The sequence below is a fragment of the Pezoporus occidentalis genome, unplaced genomic scaffold (assembly GCF_034315485.1).
Source record: "Pezoporus occidentalis ecotype Australia unplaced genomic scaffold, CSIRO_AGI_Poc_V1 ctg7, whole genome shotgun sequence".
Lineage (NCBI taxonomy): Eukaryota > Metazoa > Chordata > Aves > Psittaciformes > Psittacidae > Pezoporus > Pezoporus occidentalis.
The window spans coordinates 6,507,101-6,527,461 of NW_026916052.1; the positions used below are offsets into that span (position 1 = coordinate 6,507,101).

The following is a 20,361-nucleotide window of genomic DNA, read 5'->3' on the forward strand; positions in this document are numbered from 1 at the left end:
TATTCTGTAACTCTTTTGCATGATTTCAGGTCACAGAGTGAATATAAGTGCAGCCCATACACAGTATTGCTTAAGAGATTTAAAGGAGTTTTCATTTAAATGAAAATTAGATCATAGTCATTAAGATGTAAGCTTTTTCAGTATTATGCATTTAAAAACCAAAACTAGAACAGACTTGAGACAGCAATTTTTAACAATCTCTATCAAAAAGTCATATGCATATCAGCAAAGACAGCACTTTTCTGCATTTTGTCTATTAGCTGGGCTCTCGTATCAGAGTAACAAAAGGATTATGAATGGCACTTGTCTATACACAACTGTTTACAAGCAGTATTAGCATGTGCCTGCTTCAGTAAGCCATAGTATATGGATTACTAATAATTTCTTATTTAAAATGATCAACTGACCTATTGCTACAGTTCTAGTTTAAAACTGAACAATTCTTTCTTGCTGCCATGCCACACCTCAAGTTCACTGTATTACAGGTTCCCTTCTGCTTCAAAAAACCTGAGGTTTAATAAAATTATTTTTCAAATTATTTATTTATACTAAATCTGTTAATATAATTGTTTGCTGTTTTTTTTTTTTCCCCAGAGACAGCATTTAAAATGTGATTCTCCAAAACTTCATTTCTTTACCTCAACTCATATTTCTAGTGTCTCTGTAGTGTTATATATTATTTCTGGCTTAAGAAATTCTATTTTCAGTTGACTTCTTTTGAATCCACACTGCAACTTGCTGTTATAACAACATAACTGTATTGGAGACAGCCTTATAAAGAATCACTGAAATGCTTGAAAAAAAAAGGAGCCTTCTGCAGAAGATAAACAGAAGTCTATTGCAGAAGAAAACTCTGAGGTATTTCTTAAAACATGCACGAAGACGTTAAATCAAATAGAAACTAACACCACTCCGTGCTGTACTCACTGTGCCTAAGCATGATACATGGCAGCTCCTCTTTGCATAAATCTTGCAAAAAGCTTTAATTGTGCATGGCAACACTTGGGGGGGTTACAATTTTTCTTTAAGATGACAGTGTCCTCTCAACATCTTCTATTAAGAAGATATAAAACATAGTTTAACAAAGAATGGAAGCAGAAAAAGATATCCCTATATCTGAAATTAAATCCAAAATTAAAGTATTATTTTTGATAGGCAGTTTGTGCTCTTTGCTTTCAGATGTCTGAGGCTACAATTCCATGAGCAGCTAAACTAATCTGGCAGTTCATTGCTGTCAAAGTTTTGAAATCCTTCAACTCTCTCCCATTCTTCCCTCTACTTATATTACTATTCCTCCCTCCTTCACCAACACACACCTTCAGCACTCCTGCATGCTTTTGTAATCTAAGTTCCCAGGACTGTGTACATGTTGCTCATTGAGAAAAAACACATCTGCCTTTTTTCCCCCAGTTAGTGAGATAAGGTTACTCACTGAAAGCTCTGATAAGAATCAGTCCCAGTGCCAGGTTTGCCTTAGAAATAGAGAGCAGGAGAGGTGAAAGAAATTTGGACCTTCCTCTCATGATGGCAATAAGCTATTAAACCCCTTCTATTTCTAGAATTACACCCCACCTGTATAAACTGCAAGACATTAGTATAATAATGGGGTCATTCTGTAGGGTAAATTAACTCCTTCAAACTATTTTTAATTTGTTTTGGGATTTGAACTTCGGGAAGTGTCACTTAAGTTTCCTTAATACTACATAGGGAATAACATAGAGTGTTTATTCATGTGGTTTAATGGCAAGACAATGCCACATAAATGAAAAGTACTTGTCTCCCAACTATATCGGTGGATATAAAAAGATATATTTTCTCTCACTTAAAACTTATCCCTCAAACAAGCAAAAAAAGGTTGCACTTTCAGGAAAAGAAAACATAATTTAAAACCCAGCCATTTTATGGCGAAAACCTCAAACCAAAAACCAAAATCCAACACCAAAAAGAACCCCCAAAAAAACCCAAAACCAAATCAAACCAGACCAGGAAAATAACATGCAATAAAACCAAAGAATGAGAGATGCTAATAAAAATTTCAGTTCTGTGGCATGTTAAAATTATTTGTAAAGCAACCTTCAATAGTCTGCACAAGGAAAAAGTGTCTGAACAGGAAAAAATTCTTTGCACAATCCAAATTCATGACATTAAGAGCGGAACACATTCTTTTACCACTGCATCTAATTTCCATCACCAAGAAGTAATTTTGCTACTGTAGCTTATACTGGCCCCTGAAAAAAACAAGCTATGTAGGAAAGAGAGGACGAACATAAATTAAAATGCTAAAAGTCACATCCTTACTGAACACAGCTATTCTGGGAAAAAACCATAAACCCCCAAAGATGGAAATAATTTTCATTCTGACATTTCACTTGAGAAGTTTGCATTTTTGATTTTGGTTTTCACTTCTCTGAAATTCATAAAATTATTTTGAAGAATAGCAGCTTTTTTCCCCCTACATAGTGACTTTCATGACTAAGCCTACTCCCTAAAAAATATTTTTTCAAGCATTCTGATGACTTTCTGTAAGATTCAGAAAGACTGCATTTCAAACACATTCTTTCTTAATAATTCAGAAATACTTTCTCAGTGTTATCAACTTTCTCAGCCTAAGGTTTAATTGCATTCTGACCTCTTTTAATTCAGTAACATATATTTAAAAATGGAAGTCCTTTTCAGACCTGAACTATGAGCTTTTATTATTCATAGCTTGGTATGAGATTGTGCAAAAGAATATATTACTACATTTTGAAGTGAAATTGTGATATACATAGGCTAAGAGAGAACTGCAGGATCTCACATAAGTAGTTAAAGGGCTTATAAATATTTTAACACATTATTTTTCTACTTTCTACTATTATCTAAGTCTAAAATTGACAACAATTTATGCTACAAACTTTTTTTTATTTGATACACGTCAGAAAGACCTTTTCAAACTGTACCATTATTATTAATTCTCCCTTAGTGGGTGAAACCAAAGGCTTCAAAATTGGAAAGACCCTTGAACATTTGTTGAATAATACAACCAAAGAACGTTATTATTTCTAGATCCTAAAAGCTACTGCTTTATAAAAAAATATGAGTATTATGTAATTGCAGCAATTTTAAGGAATTAATATTGATACAGTTCTATTTATTGACCACTGATGGAGCATAAAAACAAAGAATTTAAATTAGATATTTAAAACATTACACTGAGTGTGTGCCATTTAGCAAAGAATTCACTGACTGCTAGTAGACCCTGTGACTGGGGATGAAAAAACTTGAATCCATTTCATAGGGATTCTTTCACTTTAAATGTAATGAAAAACAGAAATTTGTGTAGCGAGTTACAAAGATAGTGGGTTACTTTTCTTTAACAAGTCATCCTCTATATCCACCTTTTGAAAACGACAACTTTTCTTCAGTTTTGAAAACCAAGCAACATAAACATGATTACAGCCTCTAGCACCAGAGGATTTTAGTTTGGTCTTACCAAATCTTTCGACATTGTGGTTCTTATTTTTTTTCCTCTGAATAGTATTCTTTAGAACTAGGTTCAGTTTCCTGTTCTTGTATGTAATGATTTACATGTTGTAAATACATTTCATTTTTATCTGTTCATAAGTTTTCTTCCATTAGGTTGAAACAGATTTATGTGAACTTGCAATAATAGTAAAACTTACCAAGTAGAATGCCAGTATTAAAGGAATCTTCAAAGAGATGCCTTTCTAAACTTAAAGACTTAGTTTGAGAATTCACATAGAAGATACATCTTGCTTTAATGATCTTTTAGTGAGATCTAACTGGCTTTTGGTTCCTTTTCTTTTAAAGAAAACACACTGAGGTAAACACCATGGTTTACTTGCACAGTTTAATCTTTACTATGTTTAGGATTAATTTGGAGTAAGAATGCCTCCTTCTAAATTTAGTGCATTTTGGAAATAGTTAAGCTAAACAACAAGAACAACGTACTGTTATTTCAGAATTGAAGAATCAACACGTGCAGTTATTCAGAAATAGTTCTGAATAGTTCCTGAACTTTAAATTTCTCTCTTATCTGGGCCTATGACCATAGTTATAAGTAGCCAGCCCTTACAGAAAATTAATCATGGACTTAAAATTAGAGATATGCAGCACTGTTACAAAATTAAGGGTCACTTGTGCCTTTTTTTTTTTTTTTTTTACGTATTTACACAATCCACGGATATTAACATCTATCATATTCTTCTGCTCTAGCTGAAAATGACTGTACTCTGTCCACAGATTTACAATATAGCGAACAAGAATTCAAAGTATTTTCAAAAAAAGATTTTATCATCTCTGACAATTATGGTTGTTTTGGTTTGGGTTGGTTTTTTTTTTCAGTAATTATGAAATGCAAACAAAACCCAACTGTTTATTTTGCAGGAAAGAACAAAATCCTGTAGAATTTGTCTTTATCAGAAAAAAATCATGGTTTTGAGAACCCCCTGCATTTTCGTATCTCATGCACCAACTGGTAAACAAAATAACAGTGAAATGAACCCTGACATACACTACATCTAAACAGAGCAAAAAAACCCCTCACATTAAAACACTGATATTGTGCAATTATAGCAGGATTAAAATATCACTGTTACCATTTATTTATTCTTTTTATCCTTTCACCAGAATCACAATTCATGCAAAGAAAATAGTTCAGACAAAATTTCATGGAACATTTTGCCTAGACACATTTCATTATTAAAGTACTTATGATTTTTATCAATTTAAGCAGTATTGAGTAAAATATAGTTCTAAAAAAAAACCCCTTATTTAATCAGATTTACAAATAAATAGAGTGGACTGATGAAATTAGCCTTTAGAGGTATGTTTTGTATTTTGACTAGTTGCATGTCCTTAAAACAAATGAAAAAAACAGACCTTACTTTATCTGCACCTTTAAATATTAGCTAATGATGAACAACATTCTCACCGTTTTGCAGTGGTGGGCAGCCTCTAAGACTTTAGGAGCTATCTAATGTAAAATTTGAACTAGGAAACTCCTATTTGCCTGCTTCATCTACTTAAACTGCACAATAATCAATGATGGTTGCATGCCAGATTAAACAGCCTCAAGTAATTCTACCACTCAGTATTGTTTTCTTGAGTGCCTGCCACAGAACTCAGTTTGGATTGATTTGTAACTAAATCAAATGGCATAGAATAAGGGAGATACGGTTGGACCCTGACAGGCAGTAATGTAAGAATGGAATAGACCACTACTATGCTGCCTTCTTGTATGCATGCTGAAGTACTGATAATATGTTTTGAAAGAAAGGATTAACAACAATAGCAAAAGCAACTGTTGCATGAAACCTTGGTCCTACATTGGACTAGCTAGCTAGCTAACTAGCCAATGTTCTACTGTGGTAAGGAGACACTAGGGAAACACTTGGTCTATAAGATTGCAAATTGTGTTAAGAAAAAAATACATGCTGGATCTTTGCATTTAGGTTATATGGATGCATGATGATCTTTGCATCCAAATACATGCTGGATCATGCAATGGCTACAGACTCTGCCACTGTGACTTTCCTAAGGTAGTATGGTTTTGAACAATTCAAACTGATGCTGGGAGCAAACACTTTAGACATTCAGCTGTGGTTGTAAGGCTTGTAGATAGAATAGCAAAATGTCACAGTCACAGAACAGCTCAAGTTTGAAGGGACTCATAAAGATCATCAAGTCCAACTCCCTACTTCTTGCAGGACTACCTACAACTGAATCACATGACTAAAGAGTGTTGTCCAGATGCTGACAGGCTTGGTGCTGTGACTGCTTCCCTGGGAAGCCTTTCAGTGACCAACCACCCTCTCAGTGAAGAGCCACTTCCTAATGTCCCATCTGATCTGAACTTCCCCTGATGCAGCTTCATTCCATTTCCTCATGTTCTAAGTCAACTAAGCAGTCACTAGCTTCATCTAGTGGAATGCTAGTCCTTATGATGTAAATACATGCATCAAATAGCAATTAAAATTAGGTAAATTGTCTGAACCTCTCAGTCTAATTTTGAGAAATTAGAACTTATAATGCCTCAAGATAAAAAACTAAATTCTGCAGGTTGTTTGCAGTTGCAGTTGCAAATCACCTTTGGGTCTTACCTGGTGATGAAAGATTAGAGTGCAGACTCATGTTGTAAACCTGTGAGTTTTAGTCCAGAAAGGACATTTCTAGGGTTACCTAAAGACCAGCTGCACTGGAATCTCATTCAGATTATGAGTAAAGTTCTGTTGGACAGATTCCCTTTGCTGCAAGAACTATTAATTATTCCTTCCTCTTTATTCAATAAGCTTTTATATTCAATAAGGCAGCTAGAAAAGCTACCTTAAAATCTAGTTACTAACAAATTGCATAGTACCACTTACCGCAGTATAGGTCTAATCTTGTTGGCTTCATCAGTAGAATCAGCTTTAAAATTGCAAAATCCCTCCTTTTTGTGTTGAATTAACACAGCTACATTTAAAATTGATATTGCGTTCTTGGCATAAAAAATTTAAAACAATCTGCAAATCTGACATATTTTGCTCATACATATAATTCATTTTCTGTAACTATCACTGCTCCCAGCAAAATCTCATTGTAGACCAATAAATAACACACACACACACACAAAAAAGTAATTCATGATAACCAAAATAATTAAATAGTAGGAGCAGGTTAAAGATCAGCATTCATTTTTCAAATTAAATTTAAAAGTCTGCGGTAGTTACTTAGAAGATTGGCAAGTTTTACAAATAGCATCACCAAGCCTTTTAGAGAGAAACACAGCAGCATTAGGATGGAGTCATTAGGCAATACATTTATTTTGAAGCCAATTAACCTTTTGTCAGAGAAATGTCGGAGCTGTAATGGTTTCAGCAGTGGAGGTCAGCCTGTAACAGAGGCACGTATGACAGCGATTATGCTGTCTGACATATGCTGTAGACTGAGAGTACAGCTGTGGAATGAGAATCTGCCTTCGTTTGTATTCTGCTCTGCATTTTCAGGGAGCAGGCAATCTTGACCTATCCATTTAGGTTATTAAAGCTTCTATTTGGAAGTGTCCTGCAGGAAGGTGAAATCTGGGGGAGATAAATGGCTGCTGCTCACTGTATCCAGCCACTTCCATCATTTGATGGACTGCCTGAAACAGGCTGCATTGCTAGATCCTCATAAAAACAGAGATGAATTGGGCAGGAAACAATTCTCTAAGGCAAAGCAACTCTGTCATCTTCCTTTTTGCAGCATATAATTTAATTGTTAGCCAAGGTAGACAGCTGACTCAGGGGCCTTTCTCTAATGGCTTCTCCACCATCTTCCATTTGCTAAGAAATTATTTCAGTTTATTTACTTACAAGGTAACTTTGTTTGACAATGAGAGATGTCACTTCAATAAGCTCAGCTGGTTGTCACAGCTGTGCCATGACTTACCTTCCAGGCGATTTTGTTTCCTTTAGTATCATGATCAAGGGCAATTGGGAGGTCTCCTCGCTCATAAAACTTGCGGAATACTGTGGGCTTTGGTGGTCTTTCCTTAAATGCTCCTGCAGATGGGGGCCCTCTTACCTTAAAAAAATAAGACCAAACAAAACAAAAACCCCCATAGTTCAGTGGTAATATATTTTTAGAAAAAGCCTAATTTATATGGCTCCAACCAGAAACAGATAAGAAAGAATAATAAAATTGATCTCCAAAATCATAATTTGGTTTCTTCTTCATATGTTATATTTCCGTTCTTTGAAAGTACACTTCAGCAATGACCTACAGGTTTGTTAACTGCTGGTTTTTTTAACTACCACTTTCAGATTGTTCCATAAAACCCATTTCTATTTCAAAGTAGCCATCTCTATTACTGGAGCATTTTTAAGCAGAACACCAAGAGCATCACTGACACCATATTGACATTATGCAGTAGAAGAAGTTGGAAAATTAAGCATTTCTTCTTTTCTGTTTGTTTCTTTTTAGAAGTCATTTGACCCAATTTCTGTCTAACTATCCTCAAATTCCATTGTCCTTCCCTGGTCATTACCTAATCTCTTCATTGTATCCCTTCCTCAGCTACTGCAGATCTGGCTTTCATATGACTTCCAGTCCTTCAGTATTCACAGCTGAAGCACTGGAAGAAATGAAGGAATGGAAGAAATGAAGGAAAGTCTTCTCTCAGAACTCCCTTCTCTGTTTGTGAAGAAATTTGATTTAGCTCCACCTAGTTCCTTATCTGAGTTATTGCTGGTTAGTATATTGCATAGCCTGAGTGCCTGAATGACAGTGTAATTCCAAAATGCACAAGTGTGAACTTTTTTCTCAAACATAGTAGTAACAGCAGCTAAGAAGTGGCACTAAAGTAATAGAATTTCAAGTACTTATAAGAAATCTATTGTTTAAGCTAATTAACACAGCTAATCTCAAATGCTAAAAGAGACTGAGAGAGCTAAACTAATCTCAAATGTCCTTGACAACTGAATCTTCCCAGAAAAACTCTTGACTGTTTTTGGTTTTATAGACATACTTCTGGGACAAGAACTTTCTACAATTCTCTGCATATCTCTTTTGTCAAAAATGCTTTTTTGACTTGCTACCTTTTATAAGACAGGAAGTATCATTTTCAGATAACTTCAAGGAACATAAATCATACAGAGTAATTTATACTGTTCTATTTGCCTGTCTTCACTCTTATGTTAGTTTCTAGCAGTACAAACATTCAACTTTCCAGTGAACAGAATGCAAACATGTAACATCCTTTGTTTCCTTTGCACTACTCTGTAATTTAACTACTAACTACAGATCCAAATCTGACTTGGCATCCTTTTCTTCCAAAGTTTTTTGACATATGCAAAGAGCTGTGGTCAATGGCTCAATGTCCGGCTGGAGACCAGTAATGAGTGGCGTCCCTCAGGGATTGGTGGTGGGACCGGTCTTGTTTAACATCTTTGTCGGTGACATGGACAGTGGGATTGAGTGCACCCTCAGCAAGTTTGTCGATGACACCAAGCTGTGTGGTTTGGTTGATAGGCTGGAGGGAAGGAATGCCATCCAGAGGGACCTTGACACGCTTGTGAGGTGGGCTGATGCCAGCCACATGAAGTTTAACCATGCCAAATGCAAGGTCCTACACCTGGGTTGGAGCAATCCCAGGCACAGCTACAGGTTGGGCAGAGAAGAGATTCAGAGCAGCCCTGCTGAGAAGGACTTGGGGGTGTTGGTCGATGAGAAAATTAACATGAGCCAGCTTCAGTGTGTGCTCGCAATCCAGAAAGCCAACCGTAGCCTGTGCTGCATCAAAAGGAGCATCACCAGCAGGTCAAAGGAGGTCATCCTGCCCCTTTACTCTGCTCTTGTGAGACCTCACCTGGAGTATTGTGTGCAGTTCTGGTGTCCTCAACATAAAAAGGACATGGAACTGTGGGAACAAGTCCAGAGGAGGGCCACGAGGATGATCAGGGGAATGGAGCACCTCCCATATGAAGACAGGCTGAGGAAGTTGGGGCTGTTGGGCCTAAAGAAGAGAAGGCTGCGTGGAGACCTCATAGCAGCCTTCCAGTATCTGAAGGGGGCCTATAGGGATGCTGGGGAGGGACTCTTCATTAGGGACTGTAGTGATAGGACAAGGGGTAACGGGTTAAAACTTAAACAGGGGAAGTTTAGATTGGCTATAAGGAGGAAATTCTTTCCTGTTAGGGTGTGAGGCACTGGAATGGGTTGCCCAGGGAGGCTGTGAATGCTCCATCCCTGGCAGTGTTCAAGGCCAGGTTGGACGAGGCCTTGGGTGACATGGTTTAGTGTGAGATGTCCCTGCCCATGGCAGAGGGGTTGGAACTAGTTGAACTTAAGGTCTTTTCCAACCCTAACTATTCTATGATTCTGTGATTCTATAATTTTTCATTGGCTGAGGTAGAGGGGTCCACCAGTGATATGCCTACACTGTACTTTGCTAGAAATTGCTCAAACTGGAGCTACTAAACTGTGACCTATTGTTGCATATTACTGTCACTGATAGACCATGTCTAGTGAAAATAGATTTGATATGCATAGCTTAGGAAACACATCTGATATGTGCTTAGTAAACACATCTGCAGCAGTTGAGAGTAATGCTCCAAGAAAAGCATTTCTAACCAATGTAAATAAATCTCCGTTTACTGTTCCGTGGAGGAGCAATTTGTTCTGTGCTACTAGTATAAGTACTTTCACTTCTTGTTAATTTTTTTTTTTTTTGCATTTCAGGCAATTCTATGAGTCACTGCTTATTTGAGGCCACTAGAAATGCATCCATGTTCCTTTTGTTTACTTTTCACACACAGGACCTTCACAAGTCCTTTAAAACATTGTTTTCTTACAATATTAGGAATCACTGTTCTATTAAATCTTAAATTATTGATAAAGCATATGTTGTCTTGATTATCAGATACAATCTTAATTATTTCTTGCAGACTATCACCATTAGAGGTGGTTAATGCAATCCCAAACTGCATCTTACCTGAAATGAAACGTTTTCTTCTTCCCAACTCATGTTAGCAAATTTGCTATAAACCTTTTTCTATTGCACCTTTATAAATTTTCTAGAAAATATGCTTGTATTAAATTCTACTTCTTCCTATTGTTTATTCAGGAACAAAGAAACTAGAAGGACTAAAAGGGTGTTGGTTATCGAATCCATGCTGTTGTGGATTATCCTTACTTCAGTGGTTAGAAACTACATCTTAAACAGAATGCCTACTCATATCTACCACCTCAAAAAAAGATATGGTAGAATTAGAAAAGGCTCAGACAAGGATAATGACTGAGGGTACAGAATAGCTTTCACGTGAAAAAGAATAAACTGGGAAAATTATGACTAAGGATGAACAACATAAAGATCTATAAAATCATGGAGAGGATGAATAATGACAGATTTTCCACTGTCTCCTTCATTAAAAGTACTGGACATAAGAAAAATCTAGTAACTAACAAGTTCATAACAAACTCAAGTAGTTATATACTCATGCAGCAAGTAGTGCCAAAAGTCAGTGTTGGAAATCCTAAAAGTTTCTCTGCATTCAAGCTGTGACTGGAAAAGTTGATGAAAGAGAAATCCATTCAGGTTTTCTAAATCCACATGATCAGTGAATGGAAATACAACGCGTATTATCTCTTTTCACACAATACAATCTGTCTGAGAGATCTAGCATTACTTTTAGTTTTTCATAGCCACATCATACTGGAATCTCATACTTATCCTTTGAGTAGCTGCCACAGCATCTATCTTTTCCAGCTGATGAGCTCTATGTTAATAACAGAATTTCTTGTCATTAGTTTTAAGTGCATTATCTTATACTTCGCACTGTTGTATTTAATTCCATTTCTATTACACCAGTTCTCAAGGGCTTTCATTTCCATCTCTCTGACACTGTGATCTTCATCTGTTTTAATAACAGTTCCAAATGTTATGTCAACTATCAATTTCATTATACATCCTATTTTATTTTTTGTCCAGGTCACTGATGAAAATATTATATTAGGTTAGCCCTAAAACCATTCATAAAAGTTCTATTAATAACTTCCATCTATTACCATATCTCTCATTTCAACATTACATGTCATTATTGTCTCCTTTTCAATATGGAGTTTCTTACCCATCTTAAGCATCTCATAATTCTTTTACTATATAACTAGCAAAGTAGTGTGTACAGCTAGAGAAGTAGCAGCATACCAAATGCTTGAGAGAGCTGTTGTTTTTCCATTTGTCTTCAAGATGTTTTTCTTGTCAGTTTTGTTTGGAATAGGCATAAAGACCTTTTAAATACCAGGAAGAGCAAGTGACTACAAAGCAATGAAACAACCTAGACAGGAATGAGCCTAAGATCTGCCTCAAACAAGGAAATATCAATGATCAGGAAGAGAATGGAACTGTCCCTGAATTGAAGAAATGGTACCTTGCATGACTGAAGAGTACTGTTGCTCTGCTTTAAGTTTATTACATGGAGACTTGTTCCTTTTGTTTGCACCTGATAAAAGAAGATTATGACACATTCACTAGAGTGGCTGCCCTGAGCTAATACTGCTTACCTATTGCAAATAGTTTTCTTTCTTTCCTGTCTTTATTACTAGGGAGACCATCACATTTGGTATTCTGAACACTTTTCTAATGCAAACCTCTATTTGCATCATTCTAGCCATGCAACTTCAATGGAAAAAATTAAACACTGGAATAGGTTGTCCCAATAAGTGGTGGGACCTCACTGGAAATACTGAAGATCTATCTTGGCAGGGACCTGGAAAAACAAATTTAAGACCAATTTTCAACAGAAGGCTGGATCAGATGATCTCCAGAGGTTCCTCTTAGGTGGTTTTATGTTGCTAAGTAAAATATACAAAAAGAAATCATATAATTTTTTTCCTTGCAATATGAGTTTTGTCTTCTTACAATATTTTATATTGTCATAATTACTGACTAAAAATGTAATTCTGAAAGTATTCTGTTTATTGGGAAAACAGTAACAAATACTATCTTCTTCAATCTAACAAAAATATTTTATTGTGACATAGCTAGAAAGATTAAGATTAGAGATCCTGTTAATTAAAGGGTACTATTCACGATGGCAAAATATATGAAGCAATAAACAGCTTTTCAGATTTGTTAAATGCCAAAGAGAAGGTGAAGAGTTTAATAACTGCAAAACTAACTTATTGTAATTCTATCCCACTGAACTATGCAACAAGATAAAAGATAAAAGCCATTAAGCAAAACAAAAAAAAAAAAAAAGGAAAAAAAGAGAAAGACCATATTTCTTTCATTGACTCATGGGCATTTAAAATCATTGTGCCAGGTTGCATTCTTGGACTTTTCAGTGATGGCACATTAGGAAAATAACTAAGAAAAATTATTTGAAGGCAGGTTTAAACAGTAATTATTTGAAGACTGATTTTTCCACATTTCCTGAGTGTCAAACTCTGTGCATGCTCAGGGATCTAAACACAGACCTGCAAAGGACAACTGGTGATTTTCATGTGTCGTGGTTTAAACCCAGTCAGGCAACTTGTTCATTCACTCCCAGAGAGTGGTGCCAGGCTGACAACAATCGAGGGCCCCCCCCGCCCCGGGCCTCTCCCCTTCCCTGCTCCTGGAGGAACGGGGAGGAGGATCGAAAGAGTGCAACTCCTATGGGTTGAGACAAGAACAGTCCAGCAACCAATGTACAACACAAATCACCACCGCTACCAACAACAACAACAATGATAAGGGAAAATAACAAGGGAAGAGAATACAATACCACCGGCCAAGAAACGAGTCCCACCCGGAAGCTCATGTCCTTCTGGGTAACTCCCAGTTACCCCCCACCCCGGGCATGACGTGCTGTGGTATGGAATACCTCCCTGGCCACCCCAGGCCAGGCGCCCCATCTCTGCTTCCTCACGGCTTCCCCTCCTCCCTGGCAGAGCATGAGCCTCAAAAAGTCCTTGGTCAGGGTAAACATCATTTAGCAACAACCAAAAACATCGGTATCACCAGCACTGTTCCCAGGCTGGAAGTCAAAACACAGCACTGCACCAGCTACCATGAAGGAGAAAAATTGACTGCTACTGCTGAACCCAGGACATTATCCACCCTTTATTCCATACCGTTCACGTCATGCTCAGATCCCACATTTTCAATATACCATCACTCTCCCACATATATACATCCATATACATACAGACCAAGAGAAAAAGATAATTTTCTTAGTGCATGGACCAACCCCTATAATGCTGCCGAGTCCATTTGGTCCATGATGTCAGGTTCCATCTCTTGTAACAATCTTTCAGGGCAGGAAAGGCTGTGAGCAGTATTGGATCGTTGCCTGCTGATGCTGGTCATTCCTTTACTGCGGAACTCATCCGGTTCTATCAAAGTTTATTCTCTGTTGGGATGATGGTTGGAGGGAAGTCAGGGCTAGTCGCTGGTGACCTGGAGACATCTAGTTGATGGGCTATAAAAGTATTACACAGCAGGCAACAGCATACAATTGAGTTCACTGGCTGTTTTCCCCTAAAATCAAATCCCCATGAGGTATACATCGGACTTCCCCATCTTCCCACATTACCCACCAAGTATATCCAGGTCCCTGAGCAAAAGCAATCCCACGAGTGGGTTTGCCTTTACCTGAAGCAGGAATAACCCAGACTGTCTTCCCCAGCAAATTCTTCATATGCACCACGGGAACTTTGTCCCCATCTACAATATGTAAAAGTTCTGACTGGGCTGGGCCGGCCCTGTTGGCAGATCCTCTGGTGTTGACCAACCAGGTGGCCTTTGGTAAGTGTGTATCCCAATGCTTGAAAGTTCCCCACCCATTGCTCTCAGTGTAGTTTTTAACAGCCCATTGTACCGCTCGATTTTCCCAGAGGCTGGTGCATGGTAGGGGATGTGATATACCCACTCAATGCCATGCTCTTTGGCCCAAATATCTATAAGGTTATTCCGGAAATGAGTCCCATTGTCTGACTCAATTCTCTCTGGGGTGCTGTGTCGCCACAAAATCTGTTTCTCAAGGCCCAGGATAGTGTTCCGGGCAGTGGCATGGGGCACGGCGTATGTTTCCAGCCACCCGGTGGTTGCTTCCACCATGGTAAGCACATGGCGCTTGCCTTGGCGGGTTGGTGGCAGTGTGATATAGTCAATCGGCCAGGCCTCCCCATATTTATACTTCAACCATCGTCCTCCATACCAGAGAGGCTTTAACCGCTTGGCTTGTTTAATTGCAGCACATGTTTCACACTCATGAATAACCTGGGCAATAGTGTCCATTGTTAAGTCCACCCCTCGATCACGGGCCCATCTATATGTTGCATCTCTGCCCTGATGGCCTGAAGTGTCATGGGCCCGGTGGGCCAAAAATAATTCACCTTTATGTTGCAAATCTAAGTCCATCTGAGCCACTTCAATCTTAGCCGCTTTATCCACTTGTTGGTTGTTCTGGTGTTCCTCAGTGGCCCGACTCTTGGGTACATGGGCATCTACATGACGTACCCAGGTTCTGCACCTGGGCAGCAATATCTTTCCACAGTGCAGCAGCCCAGATGGGTTTACCTCTGCGTTGCCAGTTGCTCTGCTTCCATTGCTTCAACCACCCCCACAGGGCATTTGCCACCATCCATGAGTCAGTATAGAGATAAAGTACTGGCCACTTTTCTCGTTCAGCAATGTCCAGGGCCAGCTGGATGGCTTTCACCTCGGCAAACTGACTCGATTCACCCTCTCCGTCAGCAGTTTCTGCAACTTGTCGTCCAGGACTCCATACAGCTGCCTTCCATCTCCGATGCTTTCCCACAATACGGCAGGACCCATCAGTAAACAAGGCATACTGCTTTTCACTTTCTGACAGTTTATTATATGGTGGGGCCTCTTCAGCACACACCGCCTCCTCCTTTGGTGACATTCCGAAATCTTTGCCCTCTGGCCAGTCCATGATGACTTCTAGAACGCCTGGACAACTGAGATTTCCTATTCGAGTTCGTTGTGTAATTAGTGCAGCCCTTTTACTCCATGTAGCATCAGTTGCATGATGTGTAGAGGAGACCCTGCCTTTGAACATCCAGCCCAGCACGGGCAACCAGGGTGTCAGGAGGAGCTGTGCTTCAGTGCCAATCACTTCTGAAGCAGCTCGAACCCTTTCATAGGCTGCTGGTATCTCTTTCTCAGTTGGGGTATAGCTGGCCTCACATCCTTTGTATCCCCGACTCCAAAAGCTGAGGGGTCAACCTCGAGTCTCCCCTGGAGCTTTCTGCCAGAGGCTCCAGGTAGGACCGTTCTCCCCAGCTGCAGTGTACAGTACATTTTTTACATCTGGTCCGGTCCGGACTGGTCCAAGGGCTGCTGCATGAACTATCTCGCGTTTAATTTGCTCAAAGGCTTGTTGTTGCTCAGGGCCCCATTTAAAATCATTCTTCTTTTGGGTCACATGATAGAGAGGGCTTACAATCGAACTGTAATTTGGGATGTGCATTCTCCAGAACCCCACTGCACCCAAGAAAGCTTGCGTTTCTTTCTTATTAGTTGGTGGAGACATTGCTGTTATCTTGTTGATCACATCTGTGGGGATCTGTCTACGTCCATCTTGCCATTTTATTCCCAAAAATTGAATCTCCTGTGCAGGTCCCTTGACCTTACTCCGTTTTATGGCAAAACCGGCTTTCAGCAGGATTTGGATTATTTTCCTCCCTTTCTCAAAGACTTCTTCCGCTGTATCGCCCCACACAATAATGTCATCAATATATTGCAGGTGTTCTGGAGCTTGCCCCTGTTCCAGTGCATTCTGGATCAGTCCATGGCAAACGGTAGGGCTATGTTTCCACCCCTGGGGCAGTCGGTTCCAAGTGAACTGGACACCCCTCCAAGTAAAAGCAAACTGTGGCCTGCACTCTGCTGCCAAAGGAATTGAGAAAAATGCATTGGCAATATCAGTCGTGGCATACCACTTGGCTGCCTTTGACTCTAGTTCATACTGAAGTTCTAGCATGTCCGGTACGGCAGCACTCAATGGTGGTGTGACTTCATTCAGGCCACGATACTCTACTGTTAGTCTCCATTCTCCATTAGACTTTCGCACTGGCCATATGGGGCTATTAAAGGGTGAGCAGGTCCTGCTGATCACCCCCTGACTCTCCAGTCTACGGACCAGCTGATGGATGGGAATCAGGGAGTCTCGGTTGGTGCGATATTGCCGCCGGTGCACTGTTGTGGTAGCAATTGGCACTTGTTGTTCTTCAACTTTCAGCAACCCCACAGCAGAGGGATCTTCTGAGAGACCAGGCAAGGTGGACAGCTGCTCAATTTCCTCAGTCTCCAAAGCAGCAATACCAAAAGCCCACTGGTACCCTTTCGGGTCTTTGAAGTACCCTCTCTTGAGGTAGTCTATGCCGAGGACGGATGGAGCCTCTGGACCAGTCACAATAGGGTGCTTTTGCCACTCCCTCCCAGTCAGGCTGATTTCAGCCTCCAGCACAGTCAACTCTTGGGATCCTCCTGTCACTCCAGAAATAAAGATGGGTTCCACCCCTTGACAGCTTGATGGCATCAGGGTACACTGTGCACCGGTATCTACTAGAGCCTTATACTTCTGTGGGACTGATGTGCCAGGCCATCTGATCCACACAGTCCAGTAAATCCGATTGTCCCCTACCTCCCCTACCCTGGCTGGAGGCAGGGCCCCTCTAATGGTCATCACAGCATTGGACACTTAAGTCGTGGTAAAAGGGATTATTCTTCGTTATCACAGGAGCTGGAGTAAAATCAGCTCTTCCATTCCATCTGGGAAACTGCTCACCAGAGACTGAAGCCGTAGCTCTCATGGGATGATCAGTCTTGGCCCTTGCTCCCCTCTTCAATTCACTCACCTGTTCCTCCAAAGCTGAAGTAGGTTTTCCATCCCGCTTTGTCATGTCTTCTCCGTGATCCAGCAGGTAAAACCATAGGGTACCCCGTGGCGTATACCTCCTGTATCTGCTCTCTTGAACAATAGGACGCCTTTTGTTAATAGCTGAGACGTGTGTTGGTACACGTGAGGAGCTGGATAAATCAGATAGATCGTCCCTCAATTGTTCGAGGTCCTGGGACAGTTTTTCCACAGCTGAGATGATGGAAGGAGTGAAATTGTCTTTGAACTCTTTGAGTTTATGAACCATTTCATCCACTGTTAGTGGTACTATGTCATTCCAGGTTACTGTTGCCAATGAATGGGCATATGATGACGGTGCATTCCGTGTAAGTTTTCGCCACATGGGTCGTGTGCATTCAACTTCATCTGGATCTATGGGTGTATCCCCGTTATTCGGCTTGATGTGATAGATCATCTCTACGATGGCCGATTCCCTCAGAGACTGGATGCCTTTGTCTATAGTATTCCACTTGGCCGAACGACTCATAACATCGTCCTTGTATGGAAACCTTTCTTTCACAGCTGCCAAGAGCCGCCTCCAAAGACAGAGGGACTTTTTCTCTCTTGCAATTGCTTTGTCAATTCCCCCGTCTCTAGCAAGTGATCCCAGCTGCTTGGCTTCTGTACCTTCTAGTTTGTGACCATCGGCCCCATTGTCCCAGCATCGGAGTAACCAGGTGATGATGTGCTCCCCTGGTTGACGGGTAAAATCTTTTCGCATATTCCGCAGCTCGGTTGAGGTCCAAGGTCGAGAAGTTACCTCTTCTTCTTCTTCTTCGTCATGTGATGATGACTCCTGATCAGATTCTGGACCGGGTGGTGAATTCATTGGTTCTTCATCTCGCTTCACCCTTCTTGCCTCCTTTTTGCTTTTTCTCTTGCGTACAGGGGCAACCGATATTGGTACAAATTGGTCCTCTGGTTTGGCTGCAGTGATTATCACTGTGGTTTGAGTAGCAACTGTACTTGTTGCTGGGGGTGGTGCAGCTGCTGTGCTTGGAGCTGGGGTAACCGCGCTGTCTGTTGCAGTCGAAGTTTGAGCAGCTGCTGTACTTGCTGCTGGGGTAGCTGCGCTGTTCATTGCAGCCAAAGTTTGAGTAGCGACTGTTGCTTTGCCCTCAGATCCGCTGACATTCTTTTCCTTTTGAAGGTGCTGGATAGTGTTGAACAAGGCCCTGTAAGCATAGGCCAAGCCCCAGCACGTTGCCATGATTTGTCCATCTCTGGTATGGCCAGAATGACCACACACCTCATTTAAGTGTTTTACTAATTCTTCTGGATTTTGCAGTTGTGCGGTAGTGAAATTCCAAAGTACTGCAGGGGCCCACTGACCTAGATACTTGCCCATACTATCCCACACACCCTGCCACTCATGGCTGTCCAGCCTCAGGGAAAATCTCTTGGTCCTCCTACATCGTCATTTGACCCCAGACAAGACCCAAACCTGACTCTGCTTAACTCTTGAAATCAGTGGTGGGCAAAACACACTCTGTATGCATGCCAGCATGGTGATTCCCATCACGATCAGCAAACAAGTCTCAACAGCATTAAAAGGCCACTCAAAAACTTCAAAACTCTCAAATGTAAATGGTCTGGGGGGATGACTGGGAGGGTAAAAGGACGTCTCCTTCACAGGTTGAGCACCTGAGAAGGAGAAAAAAGATGTGTAATTGCTAAGCACTTCTATTATATACCTCCCAAAGTATAAAGGTGGTGACCACACTGGGAACATAAGCCAGATCAGTTTCATGATCAATGATTCTATTGTATTACAAGTCATTACCATAAAGTACAATGAGACAAAAACCTTAGCCCAAGCCCCACACTTGAAAAACACTAATACAGCAAATACCGGATGGACGTAAGATACGACATACTGAAACTGTGAGATCAAGAGGAACAACCTTGAGAGCCAATAAATCAGCATTGTAATGAGTGACTATTAATCCAGTCAGATCTGTCGTTATCTCAACCCCTCGTGCTGCACGTTGGGCGCCAAAAAGAACTGTCGTGGTTTAAACCCAGTCAGGCAACTTGTTCACTCACTCCTAGCGAGTGGTGCCAGGCTGACAACAATCGAGGGCCCCCCCCCACCGGGGCTCTCCCCTTCCCCACTCCTGGAGGAACGGGGAGGAGGATCGAAAGAGTGCAACTCCTATGGGTTGAGACAAGAACAGTCCAGCAACCAATGTACAACACAAATCACCACCGCTACCACCAACGACAACAATAATAAGAGAAAATAACAAGGGAAGAGAATACAATACCACTGGCCAAGAAACAAGTCCCACCCGGAAGCCCGTGTCCTTCCGGGTAACTCCCAGTTACCCCCCCCCCGCCGGGCATGACATACTGTGGTATGGAATACCTCCCTGGCTAGCCTGGGTCAGGCGCCCCGTCTCTGCTTCCTCACGGCTTCCCCTCCTCCCTGGCAGAGCATGAGCCTCGCAAAGTCCTTGGTCAGGGTAAACATCACTTAGCAACAACCAAAAACATCGGTATCACCAGCACTGTTCCCAGGCTGGAAGTCAAAACACAGCACTGCACCAGCTACCACAAAGGAGAAACATGACTGCTACTGCTGAACCCAGGACATCATGGAAATCAACACTAGCTTCATGAGCAGTTTAAGTCAGACAAAAATTGACACTGGTATGGAGACACGTGGTCTTCCCCACCTCATGCACTTGCAAGCCACCACAATTTACTGCCCTCCATGAATGACAAAAGCTTTCATGTAGGTATTCAGAGGACCAGATCAGGAACAAAAGGATGGGTTTTCTTGTTTTCTCCCTTGGTATTGTTGGTTGGTTTGGATTTTTTTGTTAGTTTTGTATTTGGTTTGTTTTTTTTTAGGTTGATTTCTGAAGTATCAGCTCATTAAGGAGGTTTACTGGAAAAATGAGTGAACACTTTAAGCTGGCACAAGCAAGAGAGGACCTTGGAGTGGGACAGGAAGAAATAGGTGACTAATTCTTCAAGGAGTGGTGCT

General features: G+C 40.6%; 2 protein-coding genes across 5 annotated transcripts in view; both read right to left on the reverse strand.

Annotated features, from left to right (window-relative positions):
- The window catches only part of PACRG (parkin coregulated), a 240,929-nt gene that overhangs the window by 174,020 nt on the left and 46,548 nt on the right, over positions 1–20,361 (reverse strand). For 3 of the 4 annotated variants that reach the window (XR_009969097.1, XM_062641882.1, XM_062641883.1), the window contains exon 3: positions 7,411–7,545. The exons of the other annotated variant lie outside the window; for it this stretch is intronic. Coding sequence is in view for 2 of the 3 variants with exons in the window: in XM_062641882.1 (XP_062497866.1) it covers positions 7,411–7,545 (135 nt within the window). In the remaining variant the exon portion in view is untranslated. The remainder of the gene's footprint in view (positions 1–7,410; positions 7,546–20,361) is intronic. 4 annotated transcript variants of the gene reach the window in all.
- Positions 14,020–20,361, reverse strand: part of LOC134175667 (uncharacterized protein YagA-like) — a 268,407-nt gene continuing 262,065 nt past the window's right edge. The window contains exon 2 of the mRNA XM_062641885.1: positions 14,020–15,353. Within this exon, the coding sequence (XP_062497869.1) occupies positions 14,168–14,863 (696 nt within the window). The 5' untranslated portion in view covers positions 14,864–15,353 and the 3' untranslated portion in view covers positions 14,020–14,167. The remainder of the gene's footprint in view (positions 15,354–20,361) is intronic.